At 35.6% G+C, this 22,938-nt stretch overlaps 1 protein-coding gene across 1 annotated transcript in view; it reads left to right on the top strand.

The window, feature by feature from the left end:
• Positions 1–22,938, top strand: part of SPRED1 (sprouty related EVH1 domain containing 1) — a 60,916-nt gene that overhangs the window by 23,865 nt on the left and 14,113 nt on the right. The window contains exons 2-4 of the mRNA XM_057376003.1: positions 10,863–11,037; positions 17,622–17,790; positions 19,086–19,135. Coding sequence (XP_057231986.1) covers positions 10,863–11,037; positions 17,622–17,790; positions 19,086–19,135 — 394 coding nt within the window. The remainder of the gene's footprint in view (positions 1–10,862; positions 11,038–17,621; positions 17,791–19,085; positions 19,136–22,938) is intronic.

The raw sequence follows: 22,938 nt of genomic DNA, 5'->3' as shown, positions 1-22,938 counted from the left end.
TAATAAAATAGTTAATGACTTCTCCTAGATTATTTTGATTACTTGGACAGTATCCTTGAAGATAAACATACTCAAAATTTTTTATATATAATAAGGAAAAATTAAATGTAATCCTCACTGTTTTGGTAGCAGATCCTGTCCTTGGAATGTGAATGTAGAAAGTCCTTCTCTTGCTGGAAGAAGAGCAAAGGTCTGTAACAAAACTCGTGGGGACTAACCAAATAGCAAAAATAAAATTCTTGAGTTTGATCTTCTCCACCTGCACCTATTTTTCTGTTGCACCAGTTTAATTTCCCCTTATGTTTATTGAATATATAATGTCTCCTGTCTCTCAAAGCAAAGATATTTTATTTTCTGGTTGTATTTCTGTAATTGTGCAGTCAGGATTAATTTCCAGTGCTATTAAACACAAGGACATCAAATAATTCTTGAATGGCTTAATGTCTCATTAATTTAGTAAGATTTTTTAGTTTTGTACTTTAGCCTAAATTGTGTATAATAGAAGTGGCAAATAGCCACTTTAAACATTTTTACAGTGGATAGCAATCAGTTTTGTCTAGTAAAGCTGTGCAATACCGATGTCAGAGCTGCACAAAAAAAAAACTCCATAGTTGTTCCTACGTGACATTTTTGTCTCATAGATTGTCTGCAGCTAAAAGTCCGCTGTTTCGCTTCTTGCTTGGATTCTGCTGTCTGAAAACTGTTTTGAGTTTGTGTTATATCATGTTGCACTTGCTTTCTTGGTACTCTAATCATATATTTTGTGCAGTTTGACTTCACTGTCTCCATCACCCTTTTCAGAACTTCCGCCTTAGGGTTAAGTTTCATCCTAAACCATAATTTGTCATAGAGTGATTTGCATTAGAAGGGACCTCAGATGTCATCTAGTTCCACCACACTGCAGTGGACAGGGGCATCTTCCACTAGACCAGGTTGCTCAGAGCCCCATCCAATCCATCCTTGAACACTTCCAGAAATGGAGCATTCACCACTTTTCTGGGCATCCTGTTCCAGTGCCTCACCACCCTCACAGTATAGAACTTCTCCCTAATAACTAATCTAAACTTATCCTTCATCGGTTTAAGGCCATTACCTGTCTAATGGTATTAATGGTTTTAAAAGTCTGAGGTAGAAACAAGGGGATGTGATTATAGCACTAAATTATCTCATCATCTGTGTTGTAATCCTTTGTTGTAACCCTTTGTGTTGTTGCCAAAACAAGGAAAATTTATCTGGTGGATCCCTTTTAAGTTGCTAAGTAGACTGAGAGATGCAATGATTATTGTAGGAGTTCTCATGACTAACTATMATTTATAAAGTGTGAATTTGTACTTATTTTGGTTTATTGCATATTTGGTGGGGAGGAGGGATGCATGTGTACTCCTTATTCTTTTTCTGTTCAGTTGGTTACAAGTTTCTTAACTTTTCTCCTGGAATAGCAGCAAATAATGGAACTTAAATAATCTTCATTTTGAAAATGGAGGCCTTTCAGTCCCTTGTTATTGTTTTGCTCTGTGTTGTATTCATACATGACCCATGTATTACATGCATACATGACATGCAGGTTTTAGTAGAAACTAGCGAAGAATATTACTAAATATTCTAAATTACTGGTAAAGAACTATATACTAAATATTATTTAGTTACACTTTCTTGGGATGTGCTGTTAGAATTCTTATGTTCTGACCTTAGGGCTTGTGAATCACCTATGTTCTATGCTTAAACTGCTGGTTAGGCTGCTAATTATTACTGAAATTATTAAACATAGATCATACAATTATATAATGGCTGTGTAAGTCACATTATTCATGCGGATGTATGGCAAATATAAAGGGCGTAACATTGAAACATTTTGTATAATCTTCTTAAAAGTTTTTCTGGTTTGATAGACTATTGCAATAGAAATATTTGCATTTGTCTTTCACTTGCTTGTTTCAGTTTATGTCCTCTCTCTGAAATATTCATGGTTTGTTGAAACTGCAGAAAAGACTGTCTCAAGCCACAAAATGTGGTGCTGTGTAGCAAGGAAATGGTAGCTTCCTTTTGGTCAGTGAACRTACACCTTTAAAATAGTTCTGTAAATTCGCAAGCTTCTCTTTAAGGCTCATTCTGACTTCGGTGTTAWGCATTTTGCTGTTTGGTTTTTAGTCTGTTTTGTTAGTGCAGACATTTATGACTTGTCCATTTGTGTGTGTTGGATGTTTACTGTTTTCTTACGTTAAAAGGAGAAATTTAGCATTAGGGGTTTTCTTAGAATATAATTTACTGTGCAAGATAACTCTCATATTGGTTAGTTAAAGTCCTTGAAAAGCCACATCCATATAAATGTTGAGACAAGCTTTAGATTTAATAATATCAGTGATGGATACTACAATTTCAGTTCACATGGTTTTAAACACATGAATGTTGTTTATATACAACATWCATTAAAAATCTCACAGTTTAGCAAGGCTGTTAAAGAAAGAGTATTTTTATAAGTGTGGGTATCTTTATTTGGTTCCAGGTTCTGTTCCTGGGAAATGCGTGCCAGAAAGGACCTGGACCTTTTATAAATTTCATTTMATGTGATAAGAATAAAATCTAAATTTTGTGCTTGCCTACCTAATATCAAGTCTTATTTTGGGTGARTAAGGTCAGTGAGTGTAATGCTCTTTTATAATGCATTGCCAAAGTTCAAGAATACGTAGCAGCTCACTCACTAAGCTTTGTACACCAACAGGCAACTCCAAACTTCATTGAATTGTACTCGTTACAGATGGTCCCTTGCCCAAAGGGTCTGTAGTCCAGGACAGCCTGTCAGAAATTCAGACATAGTGAATACAGAAAATCTGTGATAATGTTTTCTGATATGCTTGAGAAAGTATAACAGCTTTGTCCTTTGTTTTTGCTAAATAAGTTCTTAGATGGAGGAAAATAATAGCTGTCTGAACATTTGCTGGGCACTATTCCTAAATACAGTGAGCAGTGGAATAAAAAGTACACAGGTGCTTGTTTGAAAATAATGTACTTGATATAGCCTGTCATACCTTAGGGTAGCTAAAATAATTTGGAATGAATGTTTTAGTTACCTTCATCTTATTTTAGTGGTCAAGAACTTTATTACAAAATGGCTTATTGATTAATGGATTCAAATACATCTGTTAGTGGGGTTTCTAGTTCTGCCATCCATAATCTCAATGGCTAGATGGCCAGTAGCTTGGACAATGAGAGTGATCTAATTGCTTGCCAACTTGAGAACTTGGACTTTGTGAGCATATAAGACTTAAGGAAAATAGCTCTGAGAGAAGAGGGAATTCTGATGTGTTGAGGTCCTAGCTATTACCTAAAAACTTCCCATAAATTATTGTCCTAAACTATAGCAATCATTGCTATTCCCAGGAAGATAAAAAGCAGAACTGAATCTGAAAACTTCATTAAAAAAACCAAAACTTTCTAGGCTGGATGAATGTTGTCTGATGACATTTGCTGGAAGTGTCAAGTTRTCTTAGTTTCAGTGGAATCTGCCTTAGGCTGCAGACGAGGTTGTCCTAAGTTTGCCAAAGAGCTTGAGAAAATGAAAAGCTTGTTTTCCATAGTTTCTTTAGATGCTCCTTTGTTTTTGCAAGCTTGGAAAGAAATGGTAAATTTTCTAACTAAAAAAAATTTTTTTTGGTGGGCTCTTTCATCTTTCTCCATGTTTCCATGGTAAGCAAATCAGAATTAATACATGGCATCAGTACCCAATAGCCTGGTAAGAAACAAGTAATGATTTCATAGAATTAAAAGAGGGTACAAACAGTTCTGTGCTATAAATGGAGTGAAGAGATTCCTGTGGATCTTCAGAGATTCTGAGGTAAGGAAGAAGCAAAAAACTATGAGAATATATGCAGAGAAGAGAAGACAAGCTAGGATGGAGAGTCTTTCTGGAGTAACGGCTGTCAGCATTTAAAAACGAGGCAAATGTAGGGTTTTCTGGAGAAAACCCACTAAAACTGGGGGGGTACATGAGTACCAGCATCTGACCACTTAAATTCCGTCATGTGCCTAAAATTGGATGCAGTTTAATTCAGGAGTCCTTGGTACCAGCAGTCCTCTGTTGTTAAGCAGGCAGCTATGGAAGTGGTCAAAGAGCATCTTCCGTGTCCAGTTATTTCATAAACTGCTATGAAGGGGAATGACATACTATATGCTGTTTATTTAGTTTTGCTTCACGTGTCCGTAACCTGAACAGCCATCTTTGAATGTTACTTTGAATTTTTTTAATTTCGTGCGGAAGGATGGAAAGAAAAATAAATTTGTTTAGGTTGTTTGTTTGGTTGTGTATTTTATATTAGATGTCATTTTCTAAGTAATATGCCTTGACCAGATAGTATTACAGAACCCTTTCTATTACGGAAACTTAAGAGAAGGCAGTTTCTTGAAAAGGAGTAGAATCCAAGTATGTGCTCTGATCTCCCATTGTGTGATAAAATATTACTTTATTTAACCAGCCCTCATGGATGACATACAGCACTAATAGAAACTAGCTACAATTTTTAAACAAGAGAAGATGCTGAGGAGCAAGGCTAAAATGTTTTCCATGCAAATTCTAATACATACTTTGTATGTAATTTTGATGGATTTCAAATCTTAAAAGCTTCTCCATTCTTCATATGCTCTTGTGCTTTGCAGTAGTGCTTACAGCAGCCGCCGTTCTTAAATTGTCTGTATTAAAATATGAGCACAAGAACACCATTCCAATTTTTTAAGGTTTTTTTATTACTCTTATTTTGTGTCCCAGAGAACACTTCATGAGAGCAATGTACTGTTATGACTCTTGTTCGTTTGTGTCTCATTTTCCCTTTTGAATTGTAGGTCCTCTGTCAAACACCTAGTTTTATGAGCCTCTTCTACTAAATAATAATTGTAATCACGTATTTTTGGCTGATTGGGATACCAGTTATCCTTTCCTTACATAATGCAGTCTCTCATGTAGMTTTTTCCTTTCACCATTTTGGGTTCAAGCCATTTTGCTTGGTAGTTCAGGTTTCTGTAAGTAGATTTTCCTCTTCTTGTTTTGTTTTGTTGGTTTTTAAATTTTTTTTTTGTTCGAGCACAAATGTTCCATTCAACTTTTTTTGACAAAATCAAAAGCTCTTCAGTAAATCAGTGGGTACAAATACTCTAAATGGCACAGCATTTGTCTGTAGTTCTTCCTGGAAATCCATGTCTTTTCTTGCTTAACTTCTCACAGAAGTAAACTTATTAGGCATGGTAGCCATGCACATTTGCTGTTTATTGTGAGGAACAGCTTTTGCCTTTTTTTAAAGGAGAAAATCTGCCAAGGCTTGCATTCTACCAGCATAAGAGTTTGGTATATATTTTGATTTGTTGATATAATTTTGAGAAGAGAAAAGTAACAGTCACATTTAGCAGAGCTATATGCAAGTAAAATGGACTTCTGCTCAGTGGTCTGACAGTACCTTTTGGTGCTCTGGATATGCACGTACTCATGAGCAGTTCTCTAGCTGAGTGTCATAAAGTATTCTGCTAAGCTGTTTGGGTAGTTAGAACCATAAAAAGCTGACTGTGGTTCATGTATGCTCTTCTGGTAAGGCTACAAACRCAAAAGTATATTGCACCAGAAGTTGGAGGGGTTAAAGTACATGTGTAAAGTGCCAGTCAAAGGTAAAGAGACTTGATCCATGGCCATTTTATATTTGGAGATCAGCCTGGAGCTGTTACTTGCATGCCAGCAAAGATAGTGTAATTTCATAGCAGTGTGTCACGATTTTTCAGAACGCCTTTTTTTTTTTCCCTTAGCCTTGTCAGAAGTGTTTAAATAGCAGTTTGAACAGTGACAACTCTTCCTTCGAAGTATTATGAAGTCTTATAAATTAACCCCTATTGGTTATATTTCTGAAGTTGTATTTTATTGAGATTGCTGTGCTTTGAAATATGATACTAAATAAAAGAAAGAGTAATTGAGATGGGAAGGCGTTTCTAGAGATCATCTTGTGCACCCCTGCTGCTCATGGAAGGGTCACCTAAAGCAGGTTACCCAGGACTGTCCAGATGGCTTTTGAAACTCTCCAGGGATGGAGACTTTGCAGCTTCTCTGGATAATTTGTGCCAGTGCTCAGGTACTGTCACAGTGAAAAAGTGGTTGCTGATGTTCACATGGAACTTCTTGTGTTTCAGTTTGTGTCCATTGTCTCTGGTGCTCTCCCTGGGCACCACTGAAGAGAGCCTCTCCCTATCCTCTTTTGCACCCTTCTGTCAGCTGTTTATGTACACTGATATCCACAAATGTTTTCTTCTTCAGGCCAAGTCCACCCAGCTCGCTCAGCCTTCCCTCATATGGGGGATGCTTCAGTGCCTTAACCCTTTTTGTTGTACTCTGTTGGACCCACTCCAGGAGCTCCATGTCTCTTGTGTATTGGAAAGCGCAACACTGGACAAAGCTCCCCAGGCGTTTCTCCATAGTGTTCAGTAGAGACAGAGGATCACCTTCTGGCATCACATCTAATGCAGCTGGGACATGGWTGGCCTCCTTGGTACCACGGGCCTGCTTTTGGCCTGTGTTCAGCTTGGTGTCTCTATGAAACTCAAGGTCCTTTTCTTCAAATCTGCTTTCCAGCTTTGAAAGAAATTATAACTAAGTATTTTTACCAAAGCTGAAAGAGTCAGTTTCTCCTATGGTTCAGTTTGTAATTCCACTTGCAGATTCAGGTTTCATGATGGTAATGGTAGTAGCAGTATAGTACTAAAAAAAATTTGCAGTTGTAGTACAATTGTTTTAAGAAACAGTTCTGAAATCACTTTTGGTTTTCAGTCCTGTATTAAAATAGAAATGTGCAAAATGCAGTACAAATAAAAGAGTGGAAATATTTAAATGGGTTAGGAGAGGGAAGATTTGCCTGCTGCTTAAACTAGGGTAAAATAAATGTAAAGCAGCAAGATGGCTGCTTCCCTACTACCCCCAGCATCTCTTCCCCTTTTTCTCTGGGAACAGTATTTTGGCAAAAAATTAATATTCATTCTCTTTTGGTTGGCTAATGGAACAAAGGACAAATATAATAACATTTGTTATAATTAATTKTCTTGATATTAAATGTAAGAAATATCCCAAGTTATCAAAATAATTTGCTTTTTACAAAAAAAAATAAAACCACAGTGATGAAATTACAATTGTGTTCCTTCCCCAGTCACCAAAAGCAGAATTGTTCCTTTGTTGAGCTGAAGGTCCCAGCCTGTCTTGGCCTGTGACATGCTTCCCAAGCTTGGACAATAGTTTCGTCATCCAGCTCATAAGTCAGTTTGGGCCATATGACTATTATAAAGATACAAACATACAGCTTTTGGAGGACGAGAGAGCCTTTAAAACCTATTGTCAGATTTTAATGCGTGGTTCTCTTAAAATGCCTTCTGATGGCGAGGACAGTAGGTCCTATCTTTCCTGTCCGCTTATGGTGGATTTTTCCCCTAATGCTTTTTCAGGCTGCTTAGTTCACCCCACTTCAGCTTTTGATTTTGGGACAGGAAATCATCCTCCAAGAAACGTTATTATCTTCATTTGGTAATATTTTTAGAATGAAACTTTACACAAATATATTCTGCTATCTTAAAATTGCTTCCATTTCAGGTTTATTAGGTATCTCACTCAGACGCATGCTGTATTCCTCAGTAAGTCTTCACTGCTAGAAGGAAAAATGACTGTAGGTAACCTTTGTTTTTTTCTTCTTATTCCAATTTATAAGTCCCTTTATTGGCATAAGAATACCGTACTCTTATCTTCTGCCTGAGGCATTCAGAGAAGGTCTGTTTCCGTAGTTGTTAGGAACTGATCTTAGATTCCAATATCATTGTCCCGTCTTACTGATCCTCAGCAGGGGCTTTTGGAARGCAGCATGCTCCTTTGGCCAGAATACCATCTCCTTTAAACCTCTAAAAATTTCCAGTGGCCATGACCAAAACCAAGGAGTCTCAGGAGAAGTTGACCATCGTACAATAGCTTTGCACTGCTGTCACACTGCTGGTCTTTATGCTCCATATCATGTGGTTGTGTCACGCTGGTAAAAGGCTTTGTTAGAGCAATGCTCAACTGATCGCCTTGTTTGATTTTTTATTTAGTTGAGGTATTCCTGATAGAGCTGCTAAACATGCAAGAGCAGGTAGAAACCTTAAGCTCTGTTAGGAAAACACTGGAGTCTTGTCTGCCTGTTTTCCACATCAGAGGTACACCAGCAGTTTAACAATTTGTTCTGAAGTTCCCAAGAGCAGATGGGGCTATAATGCCTAGAGATACAAGACTTCTGAGTGCTTTCAGGAGTGCCAGTTGTGTGACAGGCAGATGCTGTTTTGCTGTTTGTTTGCAGAGAATTTTGGAAACTGGAATCATTCGTAGGTCCTGCCACTGCACTGTGGATAATTGCAAACCAGGTTGTATTGTTACTAAAAATAGCTATTGTTACCAGTTGTGAGTTCTGTTTAAATATAAAGCTAAACATAAAACTAAAAATCTCTTTGTAGGCTTTGACATTGTTATAAGTACAGAATTTGTCTAGTTAATCTWCAGGGTGGTTGTATGGAAAAACAGACTTGTTTCAATTTAAAAGACTGTTTATTAAACATTACCTGTTGGGGAATTTTATTTTGCACTAATGCAGTGGATTTGGTAGTAGTTTCTAAAATATTTAAAACAATAAATGTTTAAAACATTTTTTGGAATATATGGAAAGCAAAAACCAAGGTTGTTAGCTAGATCATACTAGGCATCTCAGTATAGGATAGCAGGAAAACCCCAACACTGACAGAAAACTATTGAATGAACTCCATCTTTGCTTCTCCTTTGCAGTTCCTGGAAAGAAAATGAATGTAGAGTGTGAACTTTCATTTTAAGAAAAAAATAATGTAGTATTTTAGGTTTTTGCATGGAGCTTAAGGGAAGTTCTCTTTAATGAAACTCTTGCTGAAGTTGATGTAAAAAAAAAAAAAAAAGAAAAAAAAAGCTAATATACCCAGATTTATAACCAGATTTATAGAGTGAATAATTTAAAAGCTAAATTTATGGTTCGCTTGAATGAAGAAAAGTAAAGACAGTTGTAGGCTCAACCAACTGGTACACCTATTGCTTACTGTGTGTTTTAGAGGAGAGTCCTGGTGTCCTCAGYTTCTGTAAGAAGAGGCTCTTCTGAGAGAAACAAGATGAAAGACTACCTGTGTATGAAGTGTACAGCTACAGTCTGAACTTAGCTCTGAGTGAAACACAGTGATACAGGCCAGTGGATGAATGATTCAACTTTCAGTAATATTATTAAGCATCAAGATGTAGCCATTTTTACTTGCAGATATTAGAATTGTGATAGATGCATGCAATGAAGGATTGGATTTTACTTTATTAGATTTGTCTGCTGTGTTTGTATACTTAACTAAAAGGTGTTGGTAAAAAAATGGTGGGAAACCTTGACTGAACCATCATTTTAACTATGAGATATAGAGAGAGGAGGGGACTTTGCTCAGAGGTGGCAAACAATATTCTTCTGAATAAGCTAAGAATTTATAGTCTTGTTTTATTTTCCATTTTGCAAACCATTATGTATTTAAGCTTCAGATACTTGCAGCAAAATGCTTTATATATATATAGTATACATACATACACAAGTGAATCATATGTGTGAATCATATGTGTGTGTGAGAATGTAATATATTAATTACGCAAAAAAGCCTACCTTTGTTATTTTGGGATATTGGGGGGGGAGGGGAATAAAGCGATAATCTTTTATAAGTGCAACAGTTTGGTGAATAGTTTTATCTCAAATACAGAAGGAACGACTTTGTCCTCTTCTAATATTTCCTCTTCAGCCCTTAAATTGGACAACGCTAGTGSAAACCGGCATAAGGACTTAAACCCTCAATCAGGGGTATGTTGTAAAAAGATAGCACCTTATTTTAAGGAGTTAAAATGTTCATTCATCAGCTGCTGCATTAATCCAGTAAATCATATTTCAAATGTAGCACCTTATAACATCCTTGGTAAACCATGGAGTTTTCTAAGTAATGTAATGGCAAATTCATAACCAAAACTCAAGTTTTTCATTTAATTTAAAAGAAGAAACTGAGAGCAGAGAGAGAGAAATAACCAAAATCTCTTTTTCCAAYACTCTGTAGTTTGGGTTTTAAGTAATGACATGATAATAATTTGTTTATTTTATAAAAATTCTAAATGATGGAAAAAGGTGTTAAATTGTACAATGCAAGTAATTTTACACACCATGCAAATAAGGAGAGAACCAGCAAATAGGAACTGCAAATACGCATTTTTAGCGGTCATAACTTGTTCTTGTTGTAACTTGTCAAACCCCACAGTGGTGTGTCCTAACCTACCCTTGCAAAGGATGGCTTATATGCGTGGGGAGGAGGGATGGATAAAGGGAAGCAGGGTTTCTGGCTAGAAGCCTGTTCTTGTTTAGATTTCAGTGACAGAAGGCCTGACCTCTTTCAGTTTTCTTGTTCTCTTTTCTGTGCAATTTCATGGTGGCTGACTGGCTTCATGATTAGTCTAAAATAAATCAGGAGTTGATTCTTATTCTCTTCCTGGCCCTCTAGCTAGATCACTGAGTGTAAAGTTTTTAGAAGAATATGAGTTTTGACTAGGTAACCATATTCTCTGGTTAGGTTTCTTTACAAAATCACAAGCTCTGAGAAGTCCTAATGAAGGCAAAAAAAAAAAGACAAACATTTTTTAGAGGGTGGTCTTAAATTGGTTTCTTCTAGGTGATGTTTGTGGAAAGACGGTGTTAATTATTGTGATCTTGGTTGTGGGTTTGTTGTTTTTGTTTTTAACTAGACTTAGCTGGTTTATGGTTATGGAAAACTAATTTCTTCTTTTCCTTCTCTTTCAGTAATAGTTATGCACGAGTGCGAGCTGTGGTGATGACCCGGGATGACTCAAGTGGTGGATGGTTACCACTTGGAGGGGGTGGACTAAGCTGTGTCACAGTCTTCAAAGTCATTCCCCAGGAAGAGAATAGCTGTGCTGATTTTCTTATCCATGGAGAACGACTCAGGGATAAAACGGTAACAATTTGCATCTATTTAATGATCCTATTAAAACTATAGACTTAAATATAGATGCTTGTTTATTGTTACCTGTAGACTCCAAAGTAAATTTTTAGTCTCAGTCTGATGCTGTTGCTGAAGTTTTCTCTATCGGTGACTGTGTATCAAAAGAGCCAGTTATTTGTTTTAGGTGTATTATCATGCTTTTTTAGAATTAAGCATATCAGTTTTTTAGCAGCTTTCCATCCATTTTGGGAAACATTTTGCTATTAGTTTTTCCTCCACTGAAAGATTAGAGTTGAATCTTGTTTATGTACCATGATGCTGCATTTAATTAGGGTGTTGGAAATGAGAATTTCATTAAGAACATGAAATCAGGTGGAATTCCTTGGTAATGATTTGGTTAGTTGTGGATTATGGCTGTGACAAAAAGCAGCCATTTTACATGAGAACAACTTCATATTGGAAGACAGCATGAAGCTGAACAGGTCCAAGAATTGATCTGGTTTGGAACATTTAGACATATTCATTCATCAGCTACCTTACATAAAATACCAGTAATAAACATTTCTTAAATAGCATCATGAAAATTAGCATCATGAAAGGAAAATGGTGCAAGATCTCAGCTATTTCTCTATGCACACCTAAGAAAGGCAAAACGGGCTTACTAAGGATTACTTGGTTGCTTGTGTGACAGATTTCTGAATGGGCCTGTGTCTTACTGTGGAAACAAARAGAAGTGGGGGAGGCACAAAAGTTTCACCTTAATGACTTGTTATCAAGAACTTACTCTTTCCTGCCAATGAATTTTGACTCCTCTGTAAGCTTAAAAGATAGAATTCCTTCTTATACTGTACTGCTGACCCTTCTCAAGCCCACCAGTTTCTCCCTTGAGGCAGGACTGCTGAGTTTTCTGCCTTGACTGTGATTATTGTAGGAAGACAGCATATAAATAGAAATTTTGCTGACTCAGTTGTTTCAGTGGGGCGTAGTGCTATTAAGAGTACCCTGTGTTCCCGCACAGCTACGTGCACCTGCAGTTCCTTCCYCACTTTGCAGTAGTTCCCTTTGGACCTTTTTTTAGCCTTGTTGAGGTTCTTTTTGAGAAGCTTAGTTGCATTTAGAGTTATTTGATAATTTTCTTTTAATTTGTAATATTTGCAACATTCACAGCTAGCATTAAGAATAATAAAATTCCTGGAACTAAAGGCTGGTTTAATGTTTTGCCTGCATGCAATGAAAATGTCCAGCCATCAGTGTCCTGATCTGTTTGCAGTGTACCTCTCTCCTGTTTCCCCTAGGCGAGCCTTGTTTTGTTTCCACTTCTGGTAGAAGGTTTTACATGTTTCTCCTCCTCCTCTTCCTGTCTAAAACCAAGCTCATGTTAGCATGAATATATTTTCCAAACCTTTATTGTCTTGAACAGTTTGTTTTGTTTTTGGCTTTTTGTGTGTGTCCCATCTTGTGTCCATCTGTCATCCTTCTACTTAACCCCTAAATGTGACCTAACTAGTTTGTCAGGGCAGATTGTAATCTTGCTGTAGTTTTGGGAATTTGTTGTTAGAAGTCAGCCACTGAAAATCACAGGGTCTGGCCAGTAAGTCTCTAGTGAACTGGCTTAGCTTCCAGAAAAAGTACAGAAATTCCCTTATCCTAGGAACCTAGAGTGGGGCACTTTTCTGTGACACAGGGAAGCATAGGTTTTGAAATACCTGAGGTTAGAAAGCAAGTGGAGTTCTGATCTATGGCTTTTACCTAAGATAAATGTGAATCATAATGCCAGTATAACTGTTTAACCTATGTGTCAGTAGAAAGGTGGAACTCWCTCCAAAGCAGCCTGAAGTCTATAGGTTAGGTATTTGATGCAGGTATCTTCCAAATGCCTCTTAAATGATTATACTGAAGAGGAATGAATTAGCTTTAGTTGCTGCTTGTCCCAGTGCTGCTTCTGACACTACACTGCAGTTCTATTCCAATGTGCCAGATCTTTCCATATATTTTATCAGCTATGCAGGCATTTAATTACAACTGTAGATCTCAGCCTGTCAGTCACCTATATAAATTAAATACTCTGGAATGAACATCAAAATACTGAAGTTCCTTGTTGGTGAGGGCTCAAGTTGTTTCTTCTTAGACCTGAGAGGCAGTTTGCTGTCAGCTCTTCTATGAACCAGCTTCAGACTACACTGGAGAGCTTCCAAAACTTCTATGCTGTACTGAGCTATTTAAAACATCTCACAGCATTCACAAAAAGCATCCTAGTTATCTGAGAAGAAAATCAAAGTGGCAGCACCATTGAATGAAATTGAGAGAGAATGCTCAGGTTGTTTAGATTTGTGTTGGAATGCAAGGGTATTTTGGGAAGACTTTTCACATAATTACGCATTTCCCCCTTTATTATACTCACCTTCCTAGGTCTGGCTCCAGCCAGTCTGCTTGGAACAATTGCACTCCCTGGTAACCTGGTCAGGCCTGCTGTTCTGTCTTTCTGTGTTTACAGTAGCTCTCTTCTGTCTTAATAGCACTAGTGTTAAACTTACTGATTTTTAAGCTTTGGCTTATTCTATCTTCTTAATGAAAAGTCTAATTGACTTCTCTGGTTTATTTTCTTCTCCAGACTTTTGCCATGCAACTTGTTATCGAAGGAGACAAAAAGTGTTGCTAGTATCGTCCAGGTCATGAATCAGGAATGATAAAGTATTTACTTTTTAAACTGCCTTTAAAGTTTGAGAAAAGATTGATTCTGAGGGGCTGTGATACAGCCCTTATATAATCTTTTTTCAATGGAATAAAAAAAAAGGATGCACAGAATAATTATGTAATATGGTTACCGTGGCACTGGGTCTCTATGCTCATGTAGCATGAATATACTCAGGTCATACTGCTTGTTCCTCAGAAGTAAAGCAGAAAAGGCATTCAAAAACTATGTGCTTTTGTGTTTGTAGATTTGGCTTGGGAATGAGAAACAGTGAAGCAGTCTGTGTTACAAGTGCTCTTGTAAGCTTTGAAAGTGCAGCTGAACACCAGTAAAATAGTATCCAGTATCTCAAAATGTTCACTTATTTGGTCTGTTATTAAGATAAAAATTCATATCAAATGCTTAACTTTTTTTCTTACTTGTTTCTGAAACAAGCGCTAAATAATGATGTCATATCTTAATTACTTATTTTATTTCTGTTTTAAAATTTTGGGTTTTCAAGTGCTGAAGTAGAAAATTTGTGGCTCTGGAGATTGATCTTGTCTACATAAAGCGGATTCTGTTGTCTTTAAAGAATGTAGCTTTTAGAGGTGAGGAAAGAAACATGAAGGTAACAAGTAATTTTGAGTAGCAATGAATTCCTTAGCGATACGGTTAATGACATTTAGATATTAATTTTTTTTTCATTAAATAATAGGAGACATAGAGCCCTATTTTTGCTCCGAGTATTTAAATTTTGATCATGTGGATCTGGCTGTCTTCGGTCTTGAGTCTGATAATTCTGCAACGTTTTCCATTATATGCCGAAGTGGATGCTTCATATTGTCATGGAAGTTTTACATAAACTCCCCAAATGAAGGAAATCTTCAGAGCAGTAACCCATGGGTTGTTTTTTGAAATGCAACTTAGTTAAGCTGTAGTTACTTTATTTACAGTTTTTCAGGTCTTTGCTGTGCTTATCCCTGGAGATCTTGGGGAAGGTCTACCTGGAAAGGTTAGGGAGCACATATTTTGGGTAACTATGTGGGAGAGTATTATCATCTTCACCTATGATGTGGAGAGTTCTGAACCATAGCAAAGTGCACTAAAAAAGTAATTGGAGTTTTGAAATGTATCTTCATTGAAAAAGCTTGATTTCCATTTCCAGGCCTTGGGGAATAAGTGTATGAGGATACTTCCTCCCCAGCCCCAATGATAGCTTGCATGCTTGAGCATAAAGAAGCCTTTGGCAAAATTAAATTTTACAAGGAAAAGGTACGCTATTGCTGCAAAGCATAGCAGTGTTTCAGGGAGAGAAAAATGCTTCAGAGGATGACTAGTATTTTTTCTTACRTGATTTGGATTTTTAGTATTTTTGGATGCAACAAAAATTATTGGAGGACTGGATGATTATAAATTTATGTCCCACTGCTGATTGAGACCTTTAGCTTCTGAGTTATCTCACAGGTAGAGCAGGCATCAAGTCTTGTTTGTGTGGATTTTTATATCTGATAACACACAGAATTTTGATGCAACATGTTTTTCCATTTTCAGTGCCATTTCACTAATACTTTCTGTGTTAACTGATCTATTTTCATACAGGTTTAGATGTGAAAAATGGGTGTCATCCTCTTAAACATGTTGTTTCCTTGAATTACACTGTTGGATGGGCTGTTTGCTTGTTCTGTTTATCGTGGCTTGTCATATAAAATGTAAGGATTGGAAGTGGGTGATGAGTGTTGCTTTTTGGGGTGGAGGTAGTTGGTTTAGGGGTTTTCTGGTTTGATCTGTATGTCTTTGAAATTCATAGCTCATGGTAAGTGAAGTTTTAATCCAGTTTTTATCTCTGTTGGYAAATTGTTACTGCATATGAATTTTCGGTGTGAAATAATAGGGATTAATTAATTTGGGACCAGAGATTCATTTATAAAATCAGGCTTGCAGTACTTCTTGATGATGTTTTGGATGACACCGCACACAAAATACACTGGGAAAATAGTTGGTGWTAATGTATTAGAGATCCCCTTAAATACCTCACAGATCTAGAAAAGGCAGTAGTGTGAGAAGGCTTCATTTTTTACTCCCCTTTGAAGGAGAAAGCAAGTTTAAAATCATCCATAGGAGCAAAGAGCGATTATTTAAGACACCTTAGAACTGCAGAATGATAGGAGGTTTTCTTCCTGCACGCCTACACCAAATAGTTAMATTCCTTTCTGTGTTTTCTTGTAGGCAGTTTTACCTACTCATTGTTGACCATTTAGGGAGCTCTAAGTGGAGAAACAAAAAATTATTTTAATGCTGAAGGAGTTTATATGTGCAGAAAGAATGTTATCCTTCTAGGGGCAGAGAGAAAGCAGTAAMAATTGAGAGGAGATGATTACTAGTGGGGTGCACAGGGAATAAATAATGGAGAGCAAGAGAAAAAACCTATTTGCATATGTGAAAGGAGAGGAGGAACACAAAGATTATATAGGAATAACCCAAGTTCAGATTTTTTTTTATTATTTGAGGGGTTTTTCTGAGTTCTTTATAATTAAACTAATTTTACCACATCCTGTGAGGAATTTTTTATCTTTTCTCTCAAAAAGCCACATATGTTACAAAACAAAATTAAAATTCTGAAAGTACATTAATGAAATGATAGAATATTGAAATTCCTCATTCATCTCTCAGTGAAGGCTTTCAGCATCAAATACCAATGCAGAGGTGCAGGTGGTTTTGTTACGAGCTTTATTATACTGCTACAGGAGATCAGTGCAGTTTCCTCCATACTTTCTTGTTCACACTGGATTTTTTTTAATCAAGAAATACTAAGTGAAACAATGTTGCTTTAAAATAATTTTTGCCTGTGAAGTGAATATGCAAATATATTTTTAAAACCAGTCTGTTTAAAGGGGTGATGATGAGGCTTTGCAGTACCTAAAGGGAGCTTGCCAAAAAGCTGGAGAAGGACTATTGAATAGAGCATGTAGTGACAGGACAAGGCCTCAAATTTAAAGAGGATGGATTTAGATTAGATATTAGGAAAAAATTCTTCACTGTGAGGGTTGTGGGGAACTGGAAYAGGTTGCCCAGAAAAGTGGTGGCTGCTCCATTCCCATAGGTGTTCAAGGYCATCTTGGATGGAGCTGTGAGCAACCTAGTCTAATGGAAAGTATCCCTGCCAGTGGCAGGGGGTTTGGAACAAGATGATCTTTGAGRTTTCTATCAGCTGAAACCATCTTATGATTCTATCTGCAGACTGGGACTTTACTTCGTAACTGAATGTACATGTATACCTGTATTGATTTTGTAGCCGAATAATTCTGTTTAATTCCTAGTTACTGKTTTTTTTTATGGTTGAACATGAGCCTCAAATGTATTTCTGTCTAGGTGCCAGCAGTAGTACCTTCATAAGGATTTTAGGGTTTATTAATTCCATTTTTTTAAAACAATTTTYTTGTATTATTTGCACTTGTCTAGTGGCCTTTCTGGGAGAAAGCTGATATGGCCTGAAAGTAGCATGAAGTTCCTCTAGTGCTAAAAAATCTTCTAGATCCAAGTGAGACAGTAAAATTTGGTATCAGGATGTGTAAAGGTTTTTCRGGGGATGTGGCCTACTTCATTTGTTGAACATCTACCAAGTCTGTACTGGTTGTTACACGTATGAGATACTTTTGTGGGTATGAAAATTTTGAATAGGAAGGCTGACTTTAGTATGCAAGTAGTGTCTTCAATCCATACCACTTATCAGCAACCAAGAGTGAATAATTCCGCCATAATGGAAATGAAGTTAAAATTATATCCTTGTAGCAGGAAGAAATGTAAAGAGAGACCTCTATCTGCTCTTATGAGGTATATTTTTAGGTAGTTCACAAGGACTACCTTTTGTTCTCAAATTTGATGTATTGGTCACTGCTATGTTTTCCTTGTTTTCTTTCGAAAGGTGGTCTTGGAATGCACATTAAAGAAAGACCTCGTTTACAACAAAGTTACTCCTACTTTTTACCACTGGAAGATTGATGACAAAAAGTTTGGCCTCACATTTCAGAGCCCTGCTGATGCAAGAGCATTTGATAGAGGTATTCGGAGAGCAGTGGAGGATATTTCTCAAGGTACATATTTCAGGGGAAAGTTTTGGTGGGAGGGAGGGATATTGAATGTTTACTAAATGAGATGTCAAAGCACTTTGTGGGACGTTAATACTGACAGTATATAAGGATGTGGATTAGACTATAGTATATTGAGATTTTAACCGTTTTTTAAATAGTACTTCTGGTATTTCTAAAGTGTCATTCATCCAAGTGTTTTAAATTGTTTCACAAACACTAAGAAGGTAATTTCCTGAAACATTCCTATATAATAAAGTATTGCCTCTTTTAGACATGAAGAAATGGAGGAAGCTGGAGTGTTATATTCTGTCACTTGGGTCATATTCTCAGCTTTTTGCAACTCCTGTGTTCTTATAGGATAAGCTAGGAAGTTGAATGATTTGTGGCCTGTTGAGTTCTCTCTTTATCTGTGCATACTTTCAGTTAATCATTTGATTTTTCACTAGCAGCTGGCAGCACAGTTCTGAGGACAGGTTTTATAGGAACAGTAGAAGATTTAGTCAGATAGCAATGTGGCTAAATGGTTCCTGAGCCTCATTGAACTCATGATAACCGGTGAGCAAACTGAAGAATATCATCAAGCCTAGACTCGGAGCTGAAAATATAATAAATGTATTGCTGGGTTGAGACAGGGAGGGAAGTGAACAGGTGTCTATTGAATTGAAAGAACATCTCTTTCTGGCCTGTAAAAAGTAACTTTAGAGATTTTAATGTGTATTGTCCTATTTACGAAGGGAGGAACATGTTTCTGAAGGGAAATGCTTTTTGACATACTAGAATGACTGCTTTTGAATTGTGTTGATCTCATCCATATCCCTTCAAGACAAATAATTAAGAGAACATGAGAGTAATTTTTTTCCCTCAGGGTCTCACAGTTCCTATTTCTGCTGATTTATAGCAAAATACAGCACAGTGTGCCTTCATGCCAACCAAATGTGTCTGCCTTTAATTTTCAAATGCTACATTAAAGGGAATTAACTCCCTTGCTTCCGACTGCTGATGACACTGAAAATGCTTTTACAAGAAAGGTGGGAATAAGAGAGAGGAGTGTGYGACAAGGAATATTCAGCATGTTAAATGCAGCCTGTATAAATGAATGATGCTTACTAAATCAACTTGAAAAACAGTGATCTACACGTTCACTGTAAGTTAACCTGTTTGAAATTTCACTGTAAAAAGTAAACAAGAATATTTATGTCATCACTGGATATTGAGAGATGGTGTGCATTACTGGAAGCAGCAAGTTGTGAATAAAAAGAAAATAACCTTGTCTACTTTTTTTTGGTCTTTACATGAAGGTTATCCACCCTCTCAAAATGATGTTGAAGTGGCAGAAGACTGCTTTCAAGTGAGTAAATATTTTAATTAATTGTGCATTTTTTCTTTTACAAATATACTGAACAGATTTTGCTCTCAATCATGAGAATAAGCAAAATAAGAGTAACASTAAAATTCAGTTTAATGAAATAAGCTCCAGAATAATCAGACTTACAATATTGTATATCCTAAACYAAGTAGTCATTATTTAATCCATATGATCGTTAACTATCTTGAGTTTAATTTTTACATTCAAAATGTCTGTTCAAGTTACATGCCCTCTTTGATTTTACTGAAATATGAAATACCCTTTTAGGAAAAATAAAACAGAGGGATGAAAAATCTTTTTACTTTTACATCCTATTTGTTTTCTTGGATTTCACTTTGCGGTGAGAAAACACTTCTAACATCAAATGGTTAGAGTTGAAAAGGTGCTGAGACAACGGTTAAAACAATCTAGTCCAAAGACAGAAATTCAGACAATTTTTAAAAATGTACTGAAGATAGTCACTTATTGTGATTCAAGTTTTTGTGATTTATCCTTTTTTGCACTGTTCAATTTCTRTAGTCATAATGGCTTAAGAGATAAAAATTTATGTCCAGCCATGCTTCAGAATTACGGTGCTTTACACATATGGTATATCATATACCATAAGTACTATAACACTGATCCACAGCATGGCCTGGTAATATCCAAGAATCCATGTCATTAAAAAGCCAGTATAAAAAAATTCTTTGGAGATATATATATATATATATATATATATATACACACATATATATATGTGTATATATATATATGTGTGTGTGTGTGTGTGTGTGTATATATATATGTATACACACACAGAGTAAATAACTGCAGTATAACTGAATAAATGCTACTTGTGTCTTATGTATGCTTGTAATTTTTTCCTTTTTACTATGGTTTTAGGGTAAGCTTTGTCTTTATTCACATATATGTTCCGTTTTCAGAGTGCAAGGTATTTAAATTATTATGAAGATGATAAAGAAGCAAGTTGACTTAGGAGTCTTAGTGGATATTCAGAAAACTGATAGTGTTCCTAAGTGATTTCTTCTGGGAAAGAGTCATTTATGCAATAATACATTCTGTATCAGTGTGAATAGATCCAGTGTAGAACCTCTGCAACACAAAATCAAGAAAGTTAGCAGCCATAGATACTATGGTAGGAGACTGAGGGTCAAGTATTTAGAAAGTATACTGCAATGCAGTGGCAATAGAGAGAAGGCTTGTGATACCTTTTCACTTGATGCTTGAAATGTATTTCTTTGTGTAAGTGTTGGCTGTGCAACCACCTGTTCTTTATTTGCAGTGCTTTATTTTAAGGCACTTGTAAGTAAAATGGCTAAAAATATTAGTTTAAAAAGAAATGAGATTTTGACAGAGTGAAGGAAGTGTGTGTCAAAGTTAATGCGGTCCTTAATCAGCTCTTAAAAGATTTGCTTAAACGTGCTTTCTTGCAAGGATTAATAATTGAACAGTTTTTACAGACCTAATGATATCGGAACAAACCAATTACCTCTTGATTTTGCTGCTTAGTTATTGCATTTCTATATTAGGATGCCAAAAATTGAGGAAAATACCTTTATAGTTACAAATTTATTACTGGGAAAGTGGAGAAAAGTGTATTTATTTACATCTATTCTATATACCTGTGAATATAAATACACCACCTATTTACAAATGTAAATACAGGTTTACTTTATGTTCCATTTTAAAATAAATATAAATTTATATAAAATAAGTTTATTTTATTTATTATAATTATTATATTTATAATAAAAATTAAAATAAATTCAATTTTAAATGCATATAGTTTTAAAAATTTCTATAAAATGTTTTATGTATATATAAATATAAAATAAAAATAAAAATAATATATTTATAATAAAAATTAAAATAAATTCAATTTTAAATGCATATAGTTTTAAAAATTTCTATAAAATGTTTTATGTATATATAAATACCCACTAGATACAKGTATATATTACAGGTACAAACAATGTGGTACAAAATGCTGGTAGAATTATCTTTTATGTTCTAGACAGGAAAACATACTTAATGACTTCATCACAATACACATTGCTTAATTGTGGATTTGTGCTGTGGATAGATAGCCTCTTTTCTAATGACGAAAAAGCTAACCAATGTCTCTTACAATATCTCTGCATATCAAAGCAAAATAAATAATACTAGCATTGCCTATCAATAGCAATACCAGAAGGGAGGAAAAGAAAAGAAATGCAGGGAAAACTGAATCCACCCTGGTTTAGCTGTGTTTCATCTAAACCAGSTTTATGTATCGATAACACGGGTGTAATTGCAGGGTTACAAACATGGGTGTGCAAAAACTACAGCATTTTGATTACAGGCACCAGGTCCAGTCTCCAAGAATATCTTTGAAATACCAAATTGTCCACATTCTTACAAATTACTAATACTTTCCCCTTCCAAGATTGATATTCTGTTCAGTGAAACTGGATACCCCGGTGTATTTTCAACTTAATGGATAAGACCATCTTTGTTTAAAGATAATGTATAGAGAGTATTTGAAGAGTCGTGGTTGGCTTGTCCCCCACTTCTTGCCACGTCTGTATAGTTCAAAAGGCTTAATGATCTTTTGTTTCCCTGTTTATTTTATAAGCTGTTTTCCAAAGTCTCTATTGGTATTGTTGCATAAATTTTGGAGTATATCTGTGCAAGGGCATTGTAGAGTGTGGATAGTATATTGAAGAGTAGTTTTTCCTATACTGTTCTAATCATCTTACACAGCAGGAATCCCATATTTAGTGTACAATTGAAGTGTAAATAAATACAGTATTTAGATTGTACATTAATTTCATTAAGTGGCTTGGTTTTGTTGTTTGGTTGGTTTTTGCTCAATGCTTCCTTGTAATAAGTATTACACGATTTTATAGAACTAGTTACCAGAAATAGTGATTGTCCAAAAGTTGTATGGGTATCTCTTAAATATAAATCCAAAAACTGAACTCTTGCCTTGTGCCGTCTAGGCTAGCAGTTAGCTTGCTGTTGTATCTTGGGTCACTAACCTTTTTTTTTTATTTGCATTTGGTAAATAAAATTCCTAGAGAAAACATTTTTTTGCTGATGATCAAAATACCATTTTAAAAAATATAGCTTCATTATAGTTTCTTTAGCCTCTCTGTTGTTCACAAATAATGTTAATTAAAAGAATATGATCATTTAAGTATTTTCATGGTTGCTTATAAAGGTTACTTAAACTGTTGCAATTATTTTTAGTTGTTTAATTAATTTACTAGATGCAAATTGTTTTTATCATCAAATATGCCCTAGTCTTACAATATTAATTTCAAATAGAAATACACAAATGAGTTAATGTAGAGCTGACTTCCTTTAATGTTGGTAAATGAAACATGGAAATATATATGTACTTATATGGAAATATATATTGGGAATCTGTTTTGTTAGGAAATTTAGATGTTTTTGGTATAAAAAAYGTATTTTGAATGTAGCAAATGGACAGCTTGTTTAAGTCAGTTTGCATGCTTGTTAAAATATCAGCTCAGATTCTTTTCCTCTCCCAAGTATAAACTTACTCTAAAACTCATCTAGCTTAACTAAAAAAAAAAGAAAATTTCTTTTCCTTAGAAATGAATCTAAATGAAATCTAGAGCTCATGCATTTAAAATTACTCTTGTGTGAGTTTTGGATCCTGTAATGAATGCATAAGTCTTGCTTTTGCGAATTAAAGAATAGAGTAGTTGAGCTTTAATTTCTTTCAGGTTTTGTTGATTCAGCCATATTGATGTTATTTATAGGCTACCAACACACTT

The sequence above is a fragment of the Malurus melanocephalus genome, unplaced genomic scaffold (assembly GCF_030028575.1).
Source record: "Malurus melanocephalus ecotype Western Australia unplaced genomic scaffold, MMel_1.1 scaffold_267, whole genome shotgun sequence".
In the NCBI taxonomy this organism is placed as follows: Eukaryota; Metazoa; Chordata; class Aves; order Passeriformes; family Maluridae; genus Malurus; species Malurus melanocephalus.
Note: the sequence above shows the minus strand (reverse complement) of the source record. Positions and strands in the feature narration are given on the sequence as shown.